Here is a 20552-nt window from a genome sequence, read left to right as displayed (position 1 = left end):
ACAAGTCTGCTTGGTACATAAGGCAGGAACTTGATATAGGCAATTCCTCAAAGCTTAAATGAACAGAACAAATCAGTAGATCCCAGAGTGTGATCCTTGAATCCCACATCAAAATCATCTGGGTGGCTGTTGGAAATGCAGAACCTCAAATTTAACCCTGTAATTAGAAATTCTGGGAGTAGTCTCATGCATACTTAGTCACTCAGTCATGTCCTACCCTTTGCAACTCCATGGACTGTAGCCTGCCAGGCTCCTCTGTCCATTGGGATTCCTCAGGCAAAAATACTGGAATGGGTTACCATACCCTTCTCCAGGGGATCTTCCCAACCCAGGGATTGAACCCAGGTCTCCCACATTGCAGGAGGATTTTTTTTTTTTTCACCACCTGAGCCACCAGGGAAGCCCTGGTAGTCTCAGCCATCTTTAATAAGATATCCAGAGGATTCTAATGCATTCTCAAGTTGGGCTATCACCAATAGAGGATATGTAGAAATAAAGTTGAATTTACTAAAGTTTACTCACATTTCAAATTTATACAAAAAAACTTGTTCTATAGATTTCCCAGCTTTGGAAGTAAGCTCTGAAGACAGCCACACTCTGATTAGTCAACATTTTTTTTTTTTTTTTTGCTCCACTGAAGAAATATTCTTAATTAGGAATGAGGTAAAAAATAAAAATGAGGCTATGTCTTACAGAATCTAAGAGACAAGCTAGAGAGATATGACACAAACACTTAAGATAGCAAAGTAACCACTTAATCAACAATGTGACCTAGTAGTAGCAGGAACCATAAATTATCTGCCGGGGTTTTAGAATATCAAACACGATCCAAAGTTTGAAACATCCAAGGAAATCCATTCCAGTGGCATAGAGGTCATCAGTGTCATACACATAGAACTGTTCCATCATCACTGCTCAAAAATGACCCACAGAACAGGGCCTTTTTCTCATGTTCCATGCAAGGTGCCATGCTGTGCAGATGGGATTTCTGCATTGGTCATGGGAAGAAATATACAACAAGAAATATGATTTCCAAAATCCCATCCTGGTGAAAACATAGGAGGGGAGAGGAGAGAAGAAATGTAATTCCAGATGCCAAATATCACGTGATAGCCCTCTGTGGAGGACAATGACACAAGTGTGGGCTAGAAGATGCCAGTGGGTGTGAATCAGAGGAAAAGCAGATTGGATAGAATTTATTGTATCTAGAAAAGAAATTTTGTTTCGAGTAAGATTAAGTCATTAAATAGACAGCCATAATTGTAAATTCTGATAATTACTTAAATGTATGTAAACAAAAAAAAAAAAAAAAAAAGGAAAACATTTTGACAATTAACTGGAGAAATTCACTCTCCTGGAAACCCATCTAGAATCTCCACCCTCTGACACCATGGTCAGCTCCTGCTGTGGCTCCGTCTGCTCTGACCAGAGCTGTGGCCGAAGTTCTGCCAGGAGACCTGCTGCCCGCCCAGCTGCTGCCAGACCATCTGCTGCAGGACCACCTGCTACCGTCCCAGCTGTGGTGTGTCCAGCTGCTGCAGGCCCCAGTGTTGCCAGCCTATCTGCTGTCGCCCCCGCCCCCCCCCCCCGCCCCCGCTGCATCTCTAGCTGCTGCCGCCCCTCCTGCTGTGGGTCCAGCTATGGTTCCAGCTGCTGCAGGCCTACCTGCTGCATCTCCAGCTGCTGCAGGCCCCGGTGCTGCCAGTCTGTGTGCTGCCAGCCCACCTGCTCCTGCATCTCCAGCTGCTGCCGCCCCTCTTGCTGTGGCTCCAGCTGCTGCCTGCGCCCAGTGTGTGGCCGGGTCTCCTGCCACACCACTTGCTATCGCCCCACCTGTGTCATCTCCACCTGCCCCCGCCCCGTGTGCTGTGCTTCTTCCTGTTGCCGAATCTCTGCCCATGATTTTTGTCATACTAACTATGTCCTCAGAAATCATATAAAATGTGTTGGAGCCAGCCAGTAACTGGGGAATGGGCACAGTGGCCAACTCCTTCTGATTTGGCCTTCAGAGTTGGTGTTCAGTTGTAGGAAGTGACAGATGAAAACATATTTGTCATATGATTTTAACTCAGGCTCAAATACATCTATTCTTAGACCAGTAATGTCTTCATCTGAAGTATACAGATTGTGATGATCTCATATGACATTGTTTTTATATGTTCTTAATAAACACCCATTTCCCTAATACTGAAATCTCCTGATTTGGTAAAGATACAACGTGTGTGTGCATGTGTGTATGTGTACATATCTTTCTCACTTTACATTAAGGATCATCTTGCTTCAAATGAAGGAGAGTATGTTCAGGAACAGTTACTTACATTAGGAGTCCTCCTCAACCTACCTCAAGTCCTTTTTTCTCCCTCTTCTTTCCTTTCCTTTCTTCCTTTCCTCCCTCTGTCCTTTGCTCCTTCCTTCCTTCTTTCTCTCCTGTCTTCCTCTCGAAACACAAGACTTTTTCAGAATACTAAGTATACCTTCTAAATCCAGATTTCTGGAAATTAATAAAGACCATGGCAATTTTTCCATAAAAATTCAAAACTTTCTAGTAAATAGATGCTCAAAACTTAAGTACTTCCAGACTAAAACCCCTTCATAATTTTAGTTTCTCATACTTCTGAGATTTCTCCACCTTCTTGTTGGTTTTATTCTTCCATTTTAGGCTTCATCACCTTCCTTGGTCTTACTTAAGAGAGCATGGGCCCTTAAGACTGCATGAGTCTTTGAGACTTAACTTTCTCATCACCAAAACTCAAGTAAACACGATCCTTCTTAGCTGTGAAAATGTGTCAGAATATATGCAATAGTACTATTTCTACACAACTCTAAGAGTCTATAAGTTTTGTTTCATAATCAGGAGTATATTAAAAACATTTTAAACTCAAAATTTGTTTATATTACCTGTGCTATATTTGTAAATAGTGAACATAACAAAGAGTTTATTATTAGTTCTAGAAAACATTTTGATGTTAACAGACAAAATGGATAGAAGCTGACAGACATCATGTGGGTTTCACTCCAGTGTAGACTGGGAGCTATGTTCTTAGTTTACCATAGAAATGTCTTATACACATTTTCAGATTCACCTTTTTCAACTTACACTGAAATGTTTTGCAGACAGCCCTCTCATTTCATACACTGCTGCTGCTGCTGCTGCTGCGTCGCTTTAGTCGTGTCCGACTCTGTGCGACCCCATAGACGGCAGCCCACCAGGTTCCCCCGTCCCTGGGATTCTCCAGGCAAGAACACTGGAGTGAGTTGCCATTTACTTCTCCAATGCATGAAAGTGAAAAGTGAAAGTGAAGTTGCTCAGTCGTGTCCGACTCTAGCGACCCCATGGACTGCAGCCTACCAGGCTCCTCCGTCCATGGGATTTTCTAGGCAAAAGTACTGGAGTGGGGTGCCGTTGCCTTCTCTGCATTTCATACGCTAGAATTGACAAATGTTTTATCGTCCTATGTGTTTTTCTTTGATAACTGCTAATTAAAGGATACAGACTATAGCTTTAACATTATGCTTTATTAGTTAGTGCTAAATCAAAGAATGGAGGTGTACACTGTCTTTTTCAGTATTAAAATATCTAAGGCTTATAATTTCCTGTTTTTACAACAAGAACTGGGTCACAATAGGAATGAGATGGCCCCTGTATCTGGATAATAAAAGGACTATTTAAAAAGGCTCAGATAGAGTTTAGGGAAAGCAGCACAGAATAGCTCAGCACCCAGGACTCATAATAGCAAGGAACAGCTACCCCTCATCCTATGCAATGACTTGGATGAAGTAGCCCAGGAGTGGCATGTGAGACTTCTTAGGGTTGCTCTATACAGGCACTTAATGTACAACAATTGCCACCAGGGAGAGTTATAGTGTTTTAAAAGATCCAAAAGTGACACAGAAGATATTGTAAAAGTAAAAACCGTGAGATAAAATTATGAATCAGAAAGTGTGGCTGGAGTGGTTATTCTGTGGTCCAGTCAACTTTATCTTAGGATGGATTTCAAGTGAATAGAGCATCCACTAAATGTACCCTTCACTCAGTCTCATTTGGCCATGCTAATCCTCTGTTTGGCACTGTTCAAGCCCTTCTAGATGGAAAATAGTAAGCAATAAATCATTTCAGGAAAGTAACACAACTCCTGCAACAAGCTCTGCTTCAGGAATAGCTAAAGCAAAATCATAATTCCCACAAGCTCCTTTAATAGTCCTGTCTGGTTAGTATGTGGGAAGACAGTTCTCAGAAATTAACAGTAGACTTTCAAGGATAAAACAAGATGGTTCCTCTGAACTGTTCAGATGTAATTTATATACAAGAATTTACAGGAAGCACAAGTCTAACAAGACTAATATGTCACCACAGACTTGGATAGTGTCTTCTTTAAAATGCCAGCCTGAGAGTCCACCCAGGTTCAATTTATTTTCTCATGGCAGGGAACCCAGTGTACATTTACTGTTTTGCCACATACAGATATTTGAGTTAACTAGCATATTACCCGGAGAAGGCAATGGCACCCCACTCCACTACTCTTGCCTGGAAAATCCCATGGACAGAGGAGCCTGGAAGGCTGCAGTCCATGGGGTCGCTGAGGGTCAGACACAACTGAGTGACTTCACTTTCCCTTTTCACTTTCATGCATTGGAGAAGGAAATGGCAACCCACTCCAGTGTTCTTGCCTGGAGAATCCCAGGGATGGGGGAGCCTGGTGGGCTGCCATCTGTGGGGTCGCACAGAGTCGGACACAACTGAAGCGACTTAGCAGCAGCAGCAGCAGCAGCATATTACCACAATTTTAGACTTGAACTTGTAGCCATTAAGATCAAATTAATATTATATATATTAATATTCTAATGCATGAAAAATCATTAATGAATTTTAAAAAAGAAGTCTAAAACTAGACACAAATACACAAGAGAATTTAATATATAAAACCAATACAATATTGTAAAGTAATTAACCTCCAATTAAAGTAAATAAATTTATATTAAAAAAAAACTCATTACCAAACCCTCCCCCCCAAAAAATGATATTAATATTTTCAATACATGGGGGAAAATATATTACTTAATGGTGTTGGGCTATGTTCATATCAGATTCAAAAATGCTTAAACTGCATATTCTATATCTGTATAATACCTAATAGACTAGTTGAGGTATTTCAAATTCTAAAAGATGATGCTGTGAAAGTACTATACTCAATATGTCAGCAAATTTGGAAAACTCAGCAGTGGCCACAGGACTGGAAAAGGTCAGTTTTCATTCCAATCCCAAAGAAAGGCCATGCCAAAGAATGTTCAAACTACTGCACAATTCCACTCACCTCACACACTAGCAAAGTCATGCTCAAAATTCTGCAAGCCAGGCTTCAACAGAACGTGAACCAAGAATGTCCAGATGTTCAAGGAGGATTTAGAGAAGGCAGAGGAACCAGAGATCAAATTGCCAACATCTGTTGGATCAGAGGAAAAGCAACAGAGTTCCAGAAAAACACCTACTTCTGCTTTATTGACTATGCCAAAGCCTTTGACTATGTGGATCACAACAAACTGTGGAAAATTCTTAAAGAGATGGGAATACAAGACAACCTGAACTTCCTCCTGAGAAATCTGTATGCAGGTCAAGAAGCAACAGTTAGAACTGGACATGAAACAACGGACTGGCTCCAAATTGGGAAAGGAGTTATATCAAGGCTGTATACTGTCACCTTGTTTATTTAACTTATAAGCAGAATACATCATATAAGCTGAGATCTTAAGCAATCTTAAGCATCATATAAGCACAAGCTAGAATCAAGATTTCTGGGAGAAATATCAATAACCTCAGATATGCAGATGAAACCATCCTTATGGCAGAAAGCAAAGAGGAACTAAACAGCCTCTTGATGAAAGTAAAAGAGGAGAGTGTAAAAGCTGGCTTAAGATTCAACATTCAAAAAACAAATATCATGGCATCTGGTCCCATCACTTCATGACAAATAGACTGGAAAAACAATGGAAACCATGAAAGACTTCATTTTCTTGGGCTCCAAAATTACTGCAGATGGTGATTGCAGCCATGAAATTAAAAGACACTTGCTCCTTGAATGAAAAGCTATGACCAACTCAGATAGCATATTAAAAAGCAGAGACATTACTTTGCCAACAAAGGTCCATCTAGTCAAAGCTATGGTTTTTCCAGTAGTCATGTATGGATGTGAGAATTGGAGATGTATGGCAAAACCAATACAATATTGTAAAGTAAAAAAAAAAAAGTAAATAAATAAAAGAAAAGAAAGCTGAGCACCGAAGAATTGATGTTTTTTGAATTGTAGTGCTGGATAAGACTCTTGAGAGTACCTTGGACTGCAAGGAGATCAAATCAGTCAATCCTAAAGGAAATCAGTCCTGAATGTTCATTGGAAAGACTGATGCTGAAGCTGAAACTCCAATAATTTGGCCACCTGATGTGAAGAACTGACTCATTGAAAAAGACCCTGATGCTGGGAAAGATTGAAGGCAGGGGGAAAAGGGGACAACAGAGGATGAGATGGTTGGATGGCATCACTGACTCAATGAACATGAGTTTGGGTAAACTCCAGGAGTTGGTGATGGACAGGGAGGCCTGGCGTGCTGCAGTCCATGGTGTCACAAAGATTCGGACATGACTGAGCAACTGAACTGAATTAAGAACAATATTTGAAAATATAAAACATGAAACTTTGAACTTCACAAAAGAAACTATGGGACAATGTTTATGCAAATTTACAACTGGATAGATTTTTCAAAGTGTGACACTTGCCCCAGGAGCCATAAAAGAAAAGATGAATAAATTTGAGTATAAATTCAATGCATGAAGCAGGGCACCCAGAGCTGGTGCTCTGGGACAACCCAGAGGGATAGAGTTGGGAGGGAGGTAGAAGGTGGTTTCAGGATGGCGAGACACATGTACACCCATGGGTGATTCACATCGATGTATGGCAAAAACCAACACAATATTGTAAAGTAATTAGCCTCCAATTAAAATAAATAAATTAATTTAAGATGTAAACATCTATGTGGTAAAAACACAGAAGCAAAGTTAAAGAAGAAAGACAAACTAGGAAAAATGTTTGAAATTCACATTATATAAAAAGGCTAATTTTGATAATATACAAAGAGCTCCTGCAAAAATCACTGTATGAAGGCTAAACACAGTGAAAAAACAAAAGCATAATTATAGATATTATGGAATTTTTCCTACAATTTTCCTTGTAGAAAAGGAAAAATACAAATAGCTCTTTAACATATGAAGAATTGTCTAATCTCCTTTACTATACGGTAGGCTGCCGTCTATGGGGTCAGCACAGAGTCAGACACGACTGACGTGATTTAGCAGCAGCAGCAGCCTTTACTATAAGAGAAATGCAGATTAAAATCGCACGGAGGAAGCTTTTCACCTACCATCATGTTGACCAAAATATGTACATAAATAGATGCCTATATATAGAAATATATGTCTATATGTGTATCTATAGATCTGCCTGCATGCCAGAGACCTGGGTTTGATTCCTGGCCCAGTGAGATCCCCTGGAGAAGGAAATGGGAACCCACTCCAGTGTTCTTGCCCGGAGAATCCTTATGGACAGAGGAGCCTGGCAGCCTACAGTCCATGAGGTCACAAGGAGTGGACATAACTGAAGTAACTTAGCATGCAGCATGTAGGCATATTAAGTGCATAACTTTGCCAAATATTCCATTTTAATTTTTTTTCTAATTTTATTTTATTTTTAAACTTTACATAATTTGGCGAAACCATTTTAATTTTTTGATGCATACATCTTTTCCATATCTCCAAGTGATTTCAGTTCCTCTTCTTCTTCTTTGCTTTTTAACATAACTTAACATTTCTGTTAGTCTATCCTTTAAATGTTTAGACTAATATCCCCTAGGAGGTAGGATGGAGAAGGAAATGGCAACCCACTCCAGTATTCTTGCCTGGAGAATCCCATGGACAGGGGAGCCCGGTGGGCTGCCGTCTATGGGGTCGCAAAGAGTTGGGCACAACTGAAGCGACTTAGAAGCAGCAGCAGTAGGAGGTAGGAAGCTTACATATACACTACTGCTAAGTCACTTCAGTCATGTCCGACTCTGTGCGACCCCATAGATGGCAGCCCACCAGGCTCCCCCGTCCCTGGGATTCTCCAGGCAAGAACACTGGAATGGGTTGCCATTTCCTTCTCCAAAGAGTGAAAGTGAAAGTGAAGTCGTTCAGTCAGTCCGACCCTTAGCAACCCCATGGACTGCAGCCTACCAGGTTCCTCCGTCCATGGGATTCTCCAGGCAAGAGTACTGGAGTGGGGTGCCATTGCCTTCTCCAACATATATACATACACACACACATATATATACACACACACACACACACACACATATATATATATATACACATATACATATATATACACACACACACACATATATATATGTGTGTGTGTGAGTGTGTGTGAGTGTGTGTGTGTGTGTGTGTGTGTGTGTTCAGTGTCTGACTCTTTGCATCCCCGTGGACTGTAGCCCACCAGGTTCCTCTGTCCATGGAATTTCCCAGGCAAGAATACTGGAGGGGGTTGCCATTTCTTCCTCTAGGAGATCTTCCCAACCCAGGGATCGAACCCACATGTCTTATGTCTGCTGCATTGGCAGGTAAATTTTTTACCGCTAGTGCCATCTGGGACATTTATGTGAATGTATATACATATAAAGTGTATAAATGGCTAAACTGAGATATCTTTTATAACCCTTATGAAGATCCCTCCTTATAGTTCTATTTTCAGTTTGGTCAAAGTATCTGCTGATACTTTCTTTGCAATAACTCTATGATGTTTATTGCCATCACCTGATTCTGAGAGCTCACCTCTCACCCTGACCCAGTTCAACCTTTTAAGCAATGTCTCCCTCATTTTAGCATTTCTAAACGCAGATCAAAAATTAAAATAGTTCATATATAGTGTATATATTTTATTACCTCCCCACCTAAAGACTTAATAGATCTACTCCTTTTTTTTTTTTTTCTAGAATTCAAGGCTACACAAGACCTCTCCCACATTCTAGGAACCTCAACTTCTTTCTCATTACTTCTTAAAATAGACTTTCCAGACATACCCCTTTCAGCATCACAAACCAGGGTTATGCCCAATCTCAAATATAGCTCCTTCTTTTAAATCCCCCTTCTGTCCATCTATATGAATAACACATGTTTTCAAGGTCAGTGTGTCTTCTTTGATGGTCTAGACAAAATCTTCACTCATTGCACAGACATCTCCTTTATCAAAAACTCATCTCATTTCAGTCCCTGAAGATATGAAGATGAGTAAATCGGAGTCTTTGTACAAATGGAGTTTATATTCTAGAGTGAGCCAGATACATAAGTGCATCTCTGGTAGAGAATTATATGATAGAGCCCATGAATACACAAAGCACAGCAGAAGTGCATCAGAGGAAGGACTTGACTTTTCATGGCATCAAGGAAGATTTTGGAGGAAGATGGCAGTTGAACTCACTGGTAAAAATCACTAGGAGAATGCTGAACTCACAGGATTTTGCAGGAAGAGGGAATATCAAGAAGATTACCTTCTCTTTCCTAGAATGTTGTTTTTCTCTAAATGCCTGTGGCACTAAAGAGACCTCTAATTTAGCAGCCTAATTATATCTGGTTTTGGTTATAAAGCTTTTTATGGATGCAATTTCTATATAAGTACAGGTAAGATAATGAATGTTATTTATATTCCTCTTAATGCATCTAAGAATATCTTAAGCATAAGTAATACTACAAAAACTGCTAGGCATTTTAGCTCAGAATATTTGAAAAAGATTTTAATAAAATGTCCACAAAGCGTAACTATGACATATTTTGATTCAAAACTATTGTGTCAATTACTGTACCCTAGCCTAGAAGACACATCTGAAGATCAAAGACATTTCTGATTAATCTCAGATGACTGTTTGCTACTTAAAAACACTGAGTCACAGCTAACTGTTTCAAAGTCCATCAGGGTGATGAGAAATAACACAGTTTGGAATGTCATTAGTTCAGTGACCACCCAGTATACACACAATGAATCATAAGTTTTCTCACATTCAAAAAGTAGAGCTTACTTCCATTTCCTCGACAAACACGCCATCTGATTGAAACGTGAAATTTCCACTAGAGATCCTAATCTCATCAGAAACTCTCCCAAAATCATATCAAGGTGAGAAATAAACAAGGAACAGAGGCCCACCGATGTCACACGATACCCAGGGACTGAAGTCTAGTAACCTTACAAACTAAAGAAACAGAAGAGGTGATTCATGTGAGAACACTGGGGAACTTGAGAAAAGGGAAATGATTATTTTCTATATATTAACAGATTTTTCTAGAAAAACACATATGACTTACTAATTGCATTTTAGTCATATAAACCAAAAGAAGGAACTAGTCTCTTCATAATCACAGAAGTCCCTCAGCTGGGTATAAAAGAGGACACGGGAAGAGAAACTTCCAAATTTGAGAAACTCACTCTCCTAGAAACTCACCCAGAACCTTCACCCTCTGACACCATGGTCAGCTCCTGTTGTGGCTCCATCTGCTCTGACCAGAGCTGTGGCCGAAGTCTCTGCCAGGAGACCTGCTGCCGGCCCAGATGCTGCCAGACCACCTGCTGCAGGACCACCTGCTGCCGCCCCAGCTGTGGTGTGTCCAGCTGCTGCCACCCTGTCTGCTGCCAGCCCACCTGCCCTCGCCCCACCTGCTGCATCTCTAGCTGCTACCGCCCCTCCTGCTGTGGGTCCAGCTGTGGTTCCAGCTGCTGCAGGCCTACCTGCTGCATCTCCAGCTGCTGCAGGCCCCAGTGCTGCCAGCCTGTGTGCTGCCAGCCCACCTGCTCTCGCCCCGCCTGCTGCATCTCTAGCTGCTGCCGCCCCTCCTGCTGTGGGTCCAGCTGCGGTTCCAGCTGCTGCAGGCCTACTTGCTGCATCTCCAGCTGCTGCAGGCCCCGGTGCTGCCAGTCTGTGTGCTGCCAGCCCACCTGCTCCCGCATCTCCAGCTGCTGCCGCCCCTCTTGCTGTGGCTCCAGCTGCTGCCTGCGCCCAGTGTGTGGCCGGGTCTCCTGCCACACCACTTGCTATCGCCCCACCTGTGTCATCTCCACCTGCCCCCGCCCCGTGTGCTGTCCCTCCTCTTGCTGCTGAGCCACCTCTCTGAACCCACCCTCTCTTTATCCATCTTATCACAGAAGCAGACTCCATGCATCACACAGACATCAGAGGAGAGGCCATTCCCATAGTCTGTGTGTCCACATCCTGACCTCAGGCCAGACTCTCTCCTTTGTTGGCCTTTTCCTTACTAGCAAATGAAACTAGGTGGTATTTATAGAAAGAAATTAGCAGAGTTGCCCCAGTTCTATACTTGACCTTTTGATTTGGGGCTACTGGGTCTTCCAGTCCCAAACATGAAAATTCCTAAAGGGCCTATAGGGGCCCTGGTGTCACAGCCTCAGATTTGAAAGTCTGGGGGCTACATCCTATAATGCTTTTACAGTGATATTTTTGTATTTTGTTTCTGCTTCTGAATAAAGCTCCACTTTCCTGGCCCATACAATGTTCTTGTGTTTGCTGCTTTATAATGATTGTCCTCTTTTCCTGGGAAATGGTATTCAACATATTAATACAACTCTATCAGGCTTACCAATTTCTGCTTTCACCTTTAGGACAAACCCAATATGCAGTGATATAGAAGAAAACAAACAAACCCAGAAATAACACAATACGTAACGCAATGTCTCCAAGAGAATTGAAAAATAATAATTTCCTTAAAAAATTTAAGGTTATGGAGGAGAAGGATTATACCCCACAGCAAACCTTTCTTAAATATTTTTAAAGCATGTGCTGTATGCTCAGTCATGTCCGACTCTTTTCAACCCCATGGATTGTAGCCCACCAGGCTACTTTGTCCATGGGATTCTCCAGGCAAGAATACTGGAGTGGGTTTCCATTTCCTTCTCCATTATAAAGCATATATTTCCCTAAAATTCCACTTCTCTCTTAGTTGCCTCATCCCTCCATTTTCCTTGCTTCCTTCCTTCTTTTTCCTTCCCTCTCTCCAAATACACTGCTCTGCCCTTGCTCTTCTCCTTGGAAAACCAGAGTCCTCCCTTGGGTTTATCTATCCCACATGTAACCCAATTTACTACACTCTTAGACTTCTTATTTCCTCTCCATCCACTGACAACAAATTAATTGTTTTGGGAAAATCAACCTTCCTGAGAAGTTGGGGGCTAACAGAATACTGAAAATATTCAAATTTTAGTATTTTCTTATCTTAACGACTTTTCTAGGATGTGTATTTGACAGATGGGTCTGAGGTATCTTGTCAACATATCCTATAAGAAATACGAAACTAGTAGGGAACCCAATTAAAGGACCAAATTTGATCTTAGGTTAACTCAGAGCCCTCCCAAATTCCTATGAAGTCTATCCTAGGAAAAAAGGATAAAAACAAATTCCTGATGAATTTGTGCTAGTAAAAGTAGGAGAAACATATAGAAAGCTTTGTATATGCATATTCTAAGAGTTATAGGGTAAATAAGTAATTCAATGGTAATGAATCATGAATGTGTTTGACTTCCATAAAGTCTACACATAAATAATAATGAGATAATAATTTAAGTTGTATGGGGCATTATTGCTCACTCTTACTCAAAGCACAGAATTCTGAATGGATCTGAGATGGTAGATGAGAATTGGTTACACTTTCTCTTGGTCTCAGCATAAGAAAATTTTTTTGTTTTCTTTTTCTCTGGAGTGAGGGGCTCTTTCAGTACTTTTCTTTACAATAAAGAAAGATTTACTTATTTAATTATTTCTGTTAATTTAGTTTTAATTAGAGGATAGTTGCTTTATAATATTGTGTTGGTTTCTGCCATACATCAACATGAATCAGCCATAGGTATACATATGTTTCATCCCTCTTGAATTTTCCCCCCAGAAACAGAATATGTGAAGAATTGGAAAGGAAATAAACCAATATATCTATCATTATTTGAAAATAATATGATTATCTTCATGGAAAATGCAGTAGACTTTCACAGACCAGGAGTTGGTATGTGTATTAGTTACCTAATGTTGGTTAACAAGTTGTCCCCCCAAAAAACATTTATTATCTCATTAACTTTTTGAGGGTTAGAAATCTGGAAGTGGCATGTCAGGATCTCTCATGAGGTTGCAGGCAAGTGGTTGGCCAGGACTGCACTCTTATGAAGAGAGGAAAATCCACTTCCAAGCTCACTCACATGGCTGTTGGCAGGAGGACTCAGTTCTGCACCACATGGACTGATCACTCAAGGTAGCTGGCTTCCTTCAGAGTGAGCAACCTGAGAAGGACCAAGAAACAGAAAGAAAACCCAAATCTTACAATAACCTAGTCTGGAAAGCCCTATGTCCTCATTACTGCTGTATTCCATTCATTTGAAGTGAATGGAATGTCCAGCTTACACTTAATGGGAAGGCATTTCAAAGGACATGAGTCAGAGGAGGTGGGATCCTTGAGAGGCATCTTAGTGTCCTCCTACCACAGTCTGCAAGTGAGGCACTTACAAATCGAAAATGATTTCTAATGCCATGGGCCAGTAGGTGTTTTCTTGGGTTATAGGAAGTTAGATGTCTAAAGAGAGGATACATATGGCCTAAGCTAATGGAAAACTCCAACATTTGTAAGTTGAAAGAGGAGCAACAGCAACCACAAGAGAATGGAAAGGGATAAACAGAGAGGTAAAAAGACAGCTAGTAGACTGCAGGGTCCAAAAGAGAGGCTTCTTGAAAAATTAAAGGACAGAATGTAACTTCCAGCCATGACAAAGCAGATATAAGACCAAACCTCTTGATAAGAATGGCTGTGAGAAACAGATAAAGTTAAGAAAATAGTCATGTACAGTTGTGAGAGCTGGGTCATAAAGAAGGCTGAGGGCTGAAGAATTGATACTTTTGAATTGTGGTGCTGGAGAAGACTCTTGAAAGTCCCTTGGGCTGCAAGGAGATCAAACCAGTCAATCCTAAAGGAAATCAGTCCTGAATATTCATTGGAAGGACTGGCCACGTGAAGCAAAGGGCTGGTTCACTGGAAGAGAGCCTGGTGTTGGGAAAGATTGAAGGCAAAAGGAGCAGGGGACTTAGATAGCATCACCGAGTCAGTGGACATGAATTTGAGCAAGTTCCAGGCGATGGTGGGGAAGAGAGGAGCCTGGCATGCTGCAGTCCATGGGGTCACAAAGAGAAGGGTGGGGCATGATTTACTGACTGAACAACAGTCTTTGGAAGTTGACTTATGCAGGTAGTATTGAGAACCCACAGTCCAAGAAGAAAATTAGATCTGTTCCAGGTAGAAGATAAAAAATCACCTCAAGCCTCTACAGTTTTTTACATATGTTTGGCATTCAATAAAAATAATTACCAGGTATATAAGAATCAAAGGACCATATTATTAAAAACAAGGAAAAGTCAACAGAAATAGACTCAAGGATTTTTTGTGGGGAATATTTTGTAACATTTTCCCTTTTGGGTAACTCATGAAGTCTATGTGTAGTCTTAGAAGCTTATTTCTCTTCACAGTTAACATTATTTTGTTTTTTAAGGGATTATTTCTCTGTGCTATAATTTCTGCTTTTGTCTCTGATGTTTCCAAGGATATTCACTGTTTTGTTAGAGTTTCTCAACTTGAGATTCCTCCCCTATTCATTTAGTGTGAATTGGAAAGCTTAGTGATACTGCTGTGGTTTAGATGTCCACAGGCACTTTGATCACCACTTACAATTCCTAGTGGGGAGATAAGGTTTTCTTGTCCCCATCTTATTAGGTTCCACTTCAAGAATACAGACTATGGATAGAACGCTCCCTTCCTAGACCTTGTCTTGTGAAAGGTTTAAAGTCATTTCTTGCACCTACCTGGGTTTCAACTACCAGCCTCCCATTTTGAAAGCTTATAACTAGATACCAAACCTTCACAATCTTGGATATCAGCTATCATATGCAGTTGGCATTCTCTTTTTCTTTCTGGAAAATGAGAATTTTTCTTTCCCTTTAAGTTTGGCTATGTAATGGAAATATTTTAAAAATATTTTGCAAGCATTTCTATTTGCTTGATCTAGAAGGTGGGTCTGTTAGCATCAACTTCATCTGCCATGTTGTTAAAAGTCCTATATTTTCAGGGACCCAAGAAGATGAAAAAGATTATGGCATTAATTAGAAACACAAGAAAGTCTTCTTATAGTAGAAGCTCCTATTAAGATTTATCATATACTTTAATATTTCCCCCCAAAGACACAAACTACTTCCTCTTAATATACTAACACTGCAGGAAAAGATTTTTAATCTTAATTCATTTAAATATTTTTTTACTTTTTATTTTTTTTCACATACCTGTGTTTATTTGTTATCATTTAAATAGGCACTTGCTTATTTACGAGGGATGTTGGATTATTTTGTGGTATTTTCTTTTTCTTTTAATTAATTAATTTATTTTAGTTGGAGGCTAATTACTTTACAATATTGTGGTGATTTTTGCCATACATTGACATGAATCAGCCATGTGTGTATATGTGTCCCCCATCCCAAACCCCTTAACACCTCCCTCCCCAAAATACAAATTGACACCACAATGAGGTACCATTTCATGCCAGCTGGAATGGCTGCTATCAAAAAATCTACTTTTTATTTTAAAAAATATTTCAAATTTACAGAATAGTTCAAAGAGTAATACGAACTTCTTTATACCATATAGTTTTTACCTATATTCAAAATCATGGCACATTTTTTTTCTCTCATAGATGGATATAGGTAGGTAAATAGATGATAGGTAGAAATAGATAGGTAGATTATGATATGATTTAGATAAAAATAAACTTAGAGTTAGGATTAGGGCTACATGAATCAAATTTTACTATGAGGATGGTAGACAGTGATTTTTAACTCCCTTTTTATTTCTGTATTAATTAGCTGACATTCTACTGTCATGGATAACTTTCTCTTATTTTTTTACACAATGGGCCTCAGTATCGACTCATGGATTTTTATTTAATGGGTTAAAATTCTTTACTGCCATTTATTCATTGTGTTGTTCAAGTTGCTCCTTATTGGGTCAGTGAGAGTCCCTTCAAGGTGGCTCCAAATACTTTTTAATACTTAAAAAAAATGAGTCATTGGTAACAGGTTCAAATTGGATATAGGAAGTAGTACCTGACACATCCTTTGAAGCACCAGAGACAGTCCAGTACCTAGTCAGCATTCGTGACTCACAGATTGGATCTGTCTTCCTCATGGCGTACAGGTAACTCACAAGGACGACCATTTTTCTCTCTATTTGCCTACAATAATTCTGCTTCTATTTTGACATCAAAAGAGATCTTGGCATCATGACGACAATCCATCCAAACAACATCATGGAGTCATACACAGACCACAGGTAAATTCCAGTGATGGAGTCCACGACAAACAGGAAAAGAGTAAAAGCAATTCTGTAAGAAAGGCTGGACTGGAAAATTTTAACACACTGGGAAAAGGAAATCTTATTTTCCTTCATTTTAAAATAGTTAACCAGAAAAACATGATGATCTAACATAATGACTAATGTTTCTTTAGGTAACTGAACTAGGAAGCAGTCTAGGACATGAACACAGCAGTCTCAGTAGGGTATAAAAGAGGACAAGCAGCAGAGATACTTCAAATCACTAAGTTCACTCTCCTATTAACATCAGAACCTCCACCCTCTGACACCATGGTCAGCTCCTGTTGTGGCTCCGTCTGCTCTGACCAGAGCTGTGGCCGAAGTCTCTGCCAGGAGACCTGCTGCCGGCCCAGCTGCTGCCAGACCACCTGCTGCAGGACCACCTGCTGCCGCCCCAGCTGTTGTGTGTCCAGCTGCTGCCGCCCAGTCTGCTGCCAGCCCACCTGCCCTCGCCCCACCTGCTGCATCTCTAGCTGCTACCGCCCCTCCTGCTGTGGGTCCAGCTATGGTTCCAGCTGCTGCAGGCCTACCTGCTGCATCTCCAGCTGCTGCAGGCCCCAGTGCTGTCAGCCTGTGTGCTGCCAGCCCACCTGCTCCCTCATCTCCAGCTGCTGCCGCCCCTCATGCTGTGGCTCCAGCTCCTGTGGCTCCAGCTGCTGCCGCCCGAGCTGCTGCCTGCGCCCAGTGTGTGGCCGGGTCTCCTGCCACACCACTTGTTATCGCCCCACCTGTGTCATCTCCACCTGCCCCCGCCCTGTGTGCTGTCCCTCTTCTTGCTGCTGAGCCCGCTGCCCTGTGACCACTGTCTCCATTTACCTCTGTCCCCATAGATGCAGACCCTCCTTTGGGGTTGATGTTACTCAGCTAAACTGGGCTTCATAATTACTGTGAGGAACCAGACCAAGCTGTTGAAGGAGATGGATATGGCATGGAGCACTTCTCCAGTAACAGATTTTCCCCTTTCACCTGAAAACTGGTAAACTCATTCTTCTAACTTTTCCTAAGACTTTTCTGTAACCTGATCTATTTCTGTACCAAAATAAAGTGATACTTTCCTGTATTAAAAATTCATTGTGATTTTTTTCTCCTTTAAGATTTTGTCTTTGGTTGCTAGACAAATTACACCTGCAGGACACACAGCAGGGCCTTGCCACTTCTCGGTGACAGTCATTCACCATCTAATTCTTTCCTAGGTGCCTGCTAATTTCATGAGCAAATCAGCTAACACTATAAATCCTAGCCCTAGGAAAAGAACAAAAAAGTGAAAAGTAGTTTGGAGAACTTCTCGTATATAAAAGCAAAAAGAACACAGTATATGGTTCAGGCATTACATCAGCTTTGATAGCTACACAATGTGCTATATAACACAGTCTGCAAGTTTATATTCAGACTTGCACTCAATGCTATAGGTGTCATCCATGCAGCAAACCAAGTGTGCACTGATTCTCCCCTATTTACAATAGGACCTCAGTGGTGATTCTTTTTTTTTTTTTTTTGAAGGAAGTTTCAAATCCACATGCACTCAAAGAACAGATAGGTGACCTAGACAAGTGAAGCAAGTCTTTGATAAGACAACATGTTTGGTGGAAACTGGCAAATTGCAGTCTGCATGACCACATCTGAGAGTAGCATTGAGCTCCTGTCAACTGTTTCTGTCGGAAAATGGGAGCCAATATTTTCACTGAAAAGTTTGTCTGCTTTCAGTGGTTCCTTTCAGATGTCATTCTCTTCTTTCATTCATTCTTGAATATTTATTAAATGTGAGACATTGTTAAAGGCACTGAAGTATCTGGGGAAAACAACAGAGAACAAACTCTCTGCACTAATGGAGTGACATTGAAGTGGACTTTCTCAGCAAAAATCACTGATGTGTTTACTTGTAAATATCTTTTCTATACATTTATCCACTCAAGTTTATGCATAGTTTTTTTTCTCTATGCTTTTACTTATACAAATAAGATGAACTTTTGAGCCATTCTTTAGATGCAGGTATTAGTGCTACAAATGGGGAAAGAGTCCCCTTTTAAAAGATTTTAAAAGTTTTTCTGAAAGTAGAGCATCAGCTGACAGTAGCCTATAAATTGGGCTCATAGAATATTATATAAAGATATTTATATAAAGGCAATTGTCAGTGCAAAATATATACTTTCCTAAATATTAAAAGACATACTAAGAGAGAAAGAAAATAAAGCAAATAATGAAAGATTATATATAAAGGTACAGAGATACATGTATTAATATATACATTAAATATATATATATATAATTCACCATACACTACACATCACCATTCATTATATATTTTGTTGTTGTTCAGTTGCTACACTGCATTTGACTCTTTGTGTCCCCATGGACTCAGCACTCCAGGCTCCCCTGTCCTTCACTACCTCCGGGGCTTTGGTCAAATTCATGCCCATTGGCTCAGTGATGTTATCTAAACATCTCATCCTCTGCCACCCTCTTCTCCTTTTCCCTTCAATATTTCCCAGCATCAGATGACTCTTTTCCAATGAGTCATCCCTTCTCAACCAGTGGCCAAAGTATGGGAACTTCAATTTCAGCCTAAGTCCTTCCAATGAATGTTCAGGATTGATTATCTTTAGGATTGACTGGTTGAATCTCCTTGCAGTTCAAGGGACTCTCAAGAGTCTTCTCCAGCACCACAATTCAAAAGCATTAATTTTTCGATGCTCAGCCCTCTTTATGGTCCAACTTTCACATATTGGAAAAATCATAGTTTTCACTATGTCAGTTGTCACCTCTGTCAGCAAAGTTATGGCTCTACTATTTATTAATAATACACTCTCTGGGTTTGTCATAATTTTCCTTCCAAGGAGCAAGCGTCTTTTAATTTCATGGCTTTAGTCACCATCCACAGTGATACTGGAGCCCAGGAAAATAAAAGTGTCACTGTTTCACTTTCCCCTCTTCTATTAGACATGAAGTTATGGGACCAAATGCCATGATCTTGGTTTTTATAATGTTGAGTTTTAAGTCAGCTTTTTCACTCTCCTCTTTCACCCTCATCAAGAGGCTATTTAAGTTGCTTTCATCTTCTGTCATTAGAGTGGTATCATCTATATATCTGAGGTTGTTGTTATTTCTCCCTGCAATCTTGATTCCAGCCTGTGATTCATCCAGCCCGGCAATTTGCATGATGTACTCTGCATATAAGTTATATAAGCAGAGTGCCAATATACAGCCTTGACATACTCTTTTCCTGATTTTGAACTAGTCTGTTGTCCCATGCCCAGTTCTAATTGTTGCTTCCTGACCCTCATACAGGTTTCTCCAGAGATAGGTAATGTGGTGTTTTTCTCATCTCTTTAAAAATTTTCAACAGTTTATTGTGATCCACACAAAGGCTTTAGTATAGTCAATGTAGCAATAAGTAGATGCGTTTCTCTAATTCCCTTGCTTTTTCTGTGATCCACAAATGTTGGCAATTTGATCTCTGGTTCCTCTGCCTTTTCTAAATCCAGCTTGTACATCTGGAAATTCTGAGTTCACTAACTGCTGAAGCCTAGCTTGCAGGATTTTGAGCATAATCTTGCTAGCATGTGAAACGAACACAATTGTACAGTAGTTGGAACATTCTTTGGCATTGCCTTTCTTTAGGGTTGGAATGAAAATGGAACTTTTCCAGTCCTGAGGTCACTGCTTTTTCCAAATTTGCTGGCATATTAAATGCAGCACTTTAAACAGTATCATCTTTTAGGATTTGAAATAGCTCAGCTGAAATTCCATCACCTCCACTAGTTTTATTCATAGTAAATATGCCTAAGGCCCACTTGACTTCATACTCCAGGAGGTCTGACTCGAAGTGAGTGACCACACCATCATGGTTATCTGTGTCATTAAGACTTTTTACATACAATTCTTCTGTGTTTTCTTGCCACCTCTTACCGAATCTCTTCTGCTTCTATTAGGTCCTTACTGTTTCTGTCTATATCATGTCCACCCTTGCATGAAATGTTTCCTTGATATCTCCAGTTTTCTTGAAGAGATCTCTAGTCTTTCCCCTTCTATTGTTTTTGTGTGTTTTCTGCAATGTTCACTTAAGAAGACCTTC

General features: G+C 40.4%; 2 protein-coding genes and 1 pseudogene across 2 annotated transcripts; all 3 read left to right on the top strand.

Annotated features, from left to right (window-relative positions):
• Nucleotides 1-1340: 1340 nt before the first annotated feature.
• LOC788206 (keratin-associated protein 4-8-like) lies at nucleotides 1341-1963 on the top strand (annotated as a pseudogene).
• An 8506-nt stretch (nucleotides 1964-10469) lies between these two features.
• Nucleotides 10470-11578, top strand: LOC132343074 (keratin-associated protein 4-9-like). The gene has a single exon (XM_059878534.1). It carries the CDS (start codon nucleotides 10546-10548, stop codon nucleotides 11173-11175), a length of 630 nt encoding a protein of 209 aa, XP_059734517.1. The 5' UTR covers nucleotides 10470-10545; the 3' UTR covers nucleotides 11176-11578.
• A 4963-nt stretch (nucleotides 11579-16541) lies between these two features.
• LOC788228 (keratin-associated protein 4-7) lies at nucleotides 16542-17547 on the top strand. Its single transcript, XM_024981151.2, has one exon. It carries the CDS (start codon nucleotides 16643-16645, stop codon nucleotides 17261-17263), a length of 621 nt encoding a protein of 206 aa, XP_024836919.2. The 5' UTR covers nucleotides 16542-16642; the 3' UTR covers nucleotides 17264-17547.
• The last annotated feature ends 3005 nt before the right edge of the window (nucleotides 17548-20552 follow it).

Source organism: Bos taurus, chromosome 19, assembly GCF_002263795.3.
Source record: "Bos taurus isolate L1 Dominette 01449 registration number 42190680 breed Hereford chromosome 19, ARS-UCD2.0, whole genome shotgun sequence".
NCBI lineage: Eukaryota > Metazoa > Chordata > Mammalia > Artiodactyla > Bovidae > Bos > Bos taurus.
Note: the sequence above shows the minus strand (reverse complement) of the source record. Positions and strands in the feature narration are given on the sequence as shown.

Bases quoted from the DNA above. Each gene is read 5' to 3' on its own strand.
- LOC788228 (XM_024981151.2), top strand. From the start codon at position 16,643: ATGAACACAGCAGTCTCAGTAGGGTATAAAAGAGGACAAGCAGCAGAG.
- LOC132343074 (XM_059878534.1), top strand. From the start codon at position 10,546: ATGGTCAGCTCCTGTTGTGGCTCCATCTGCTCTGACCAGAGCTGTGGC.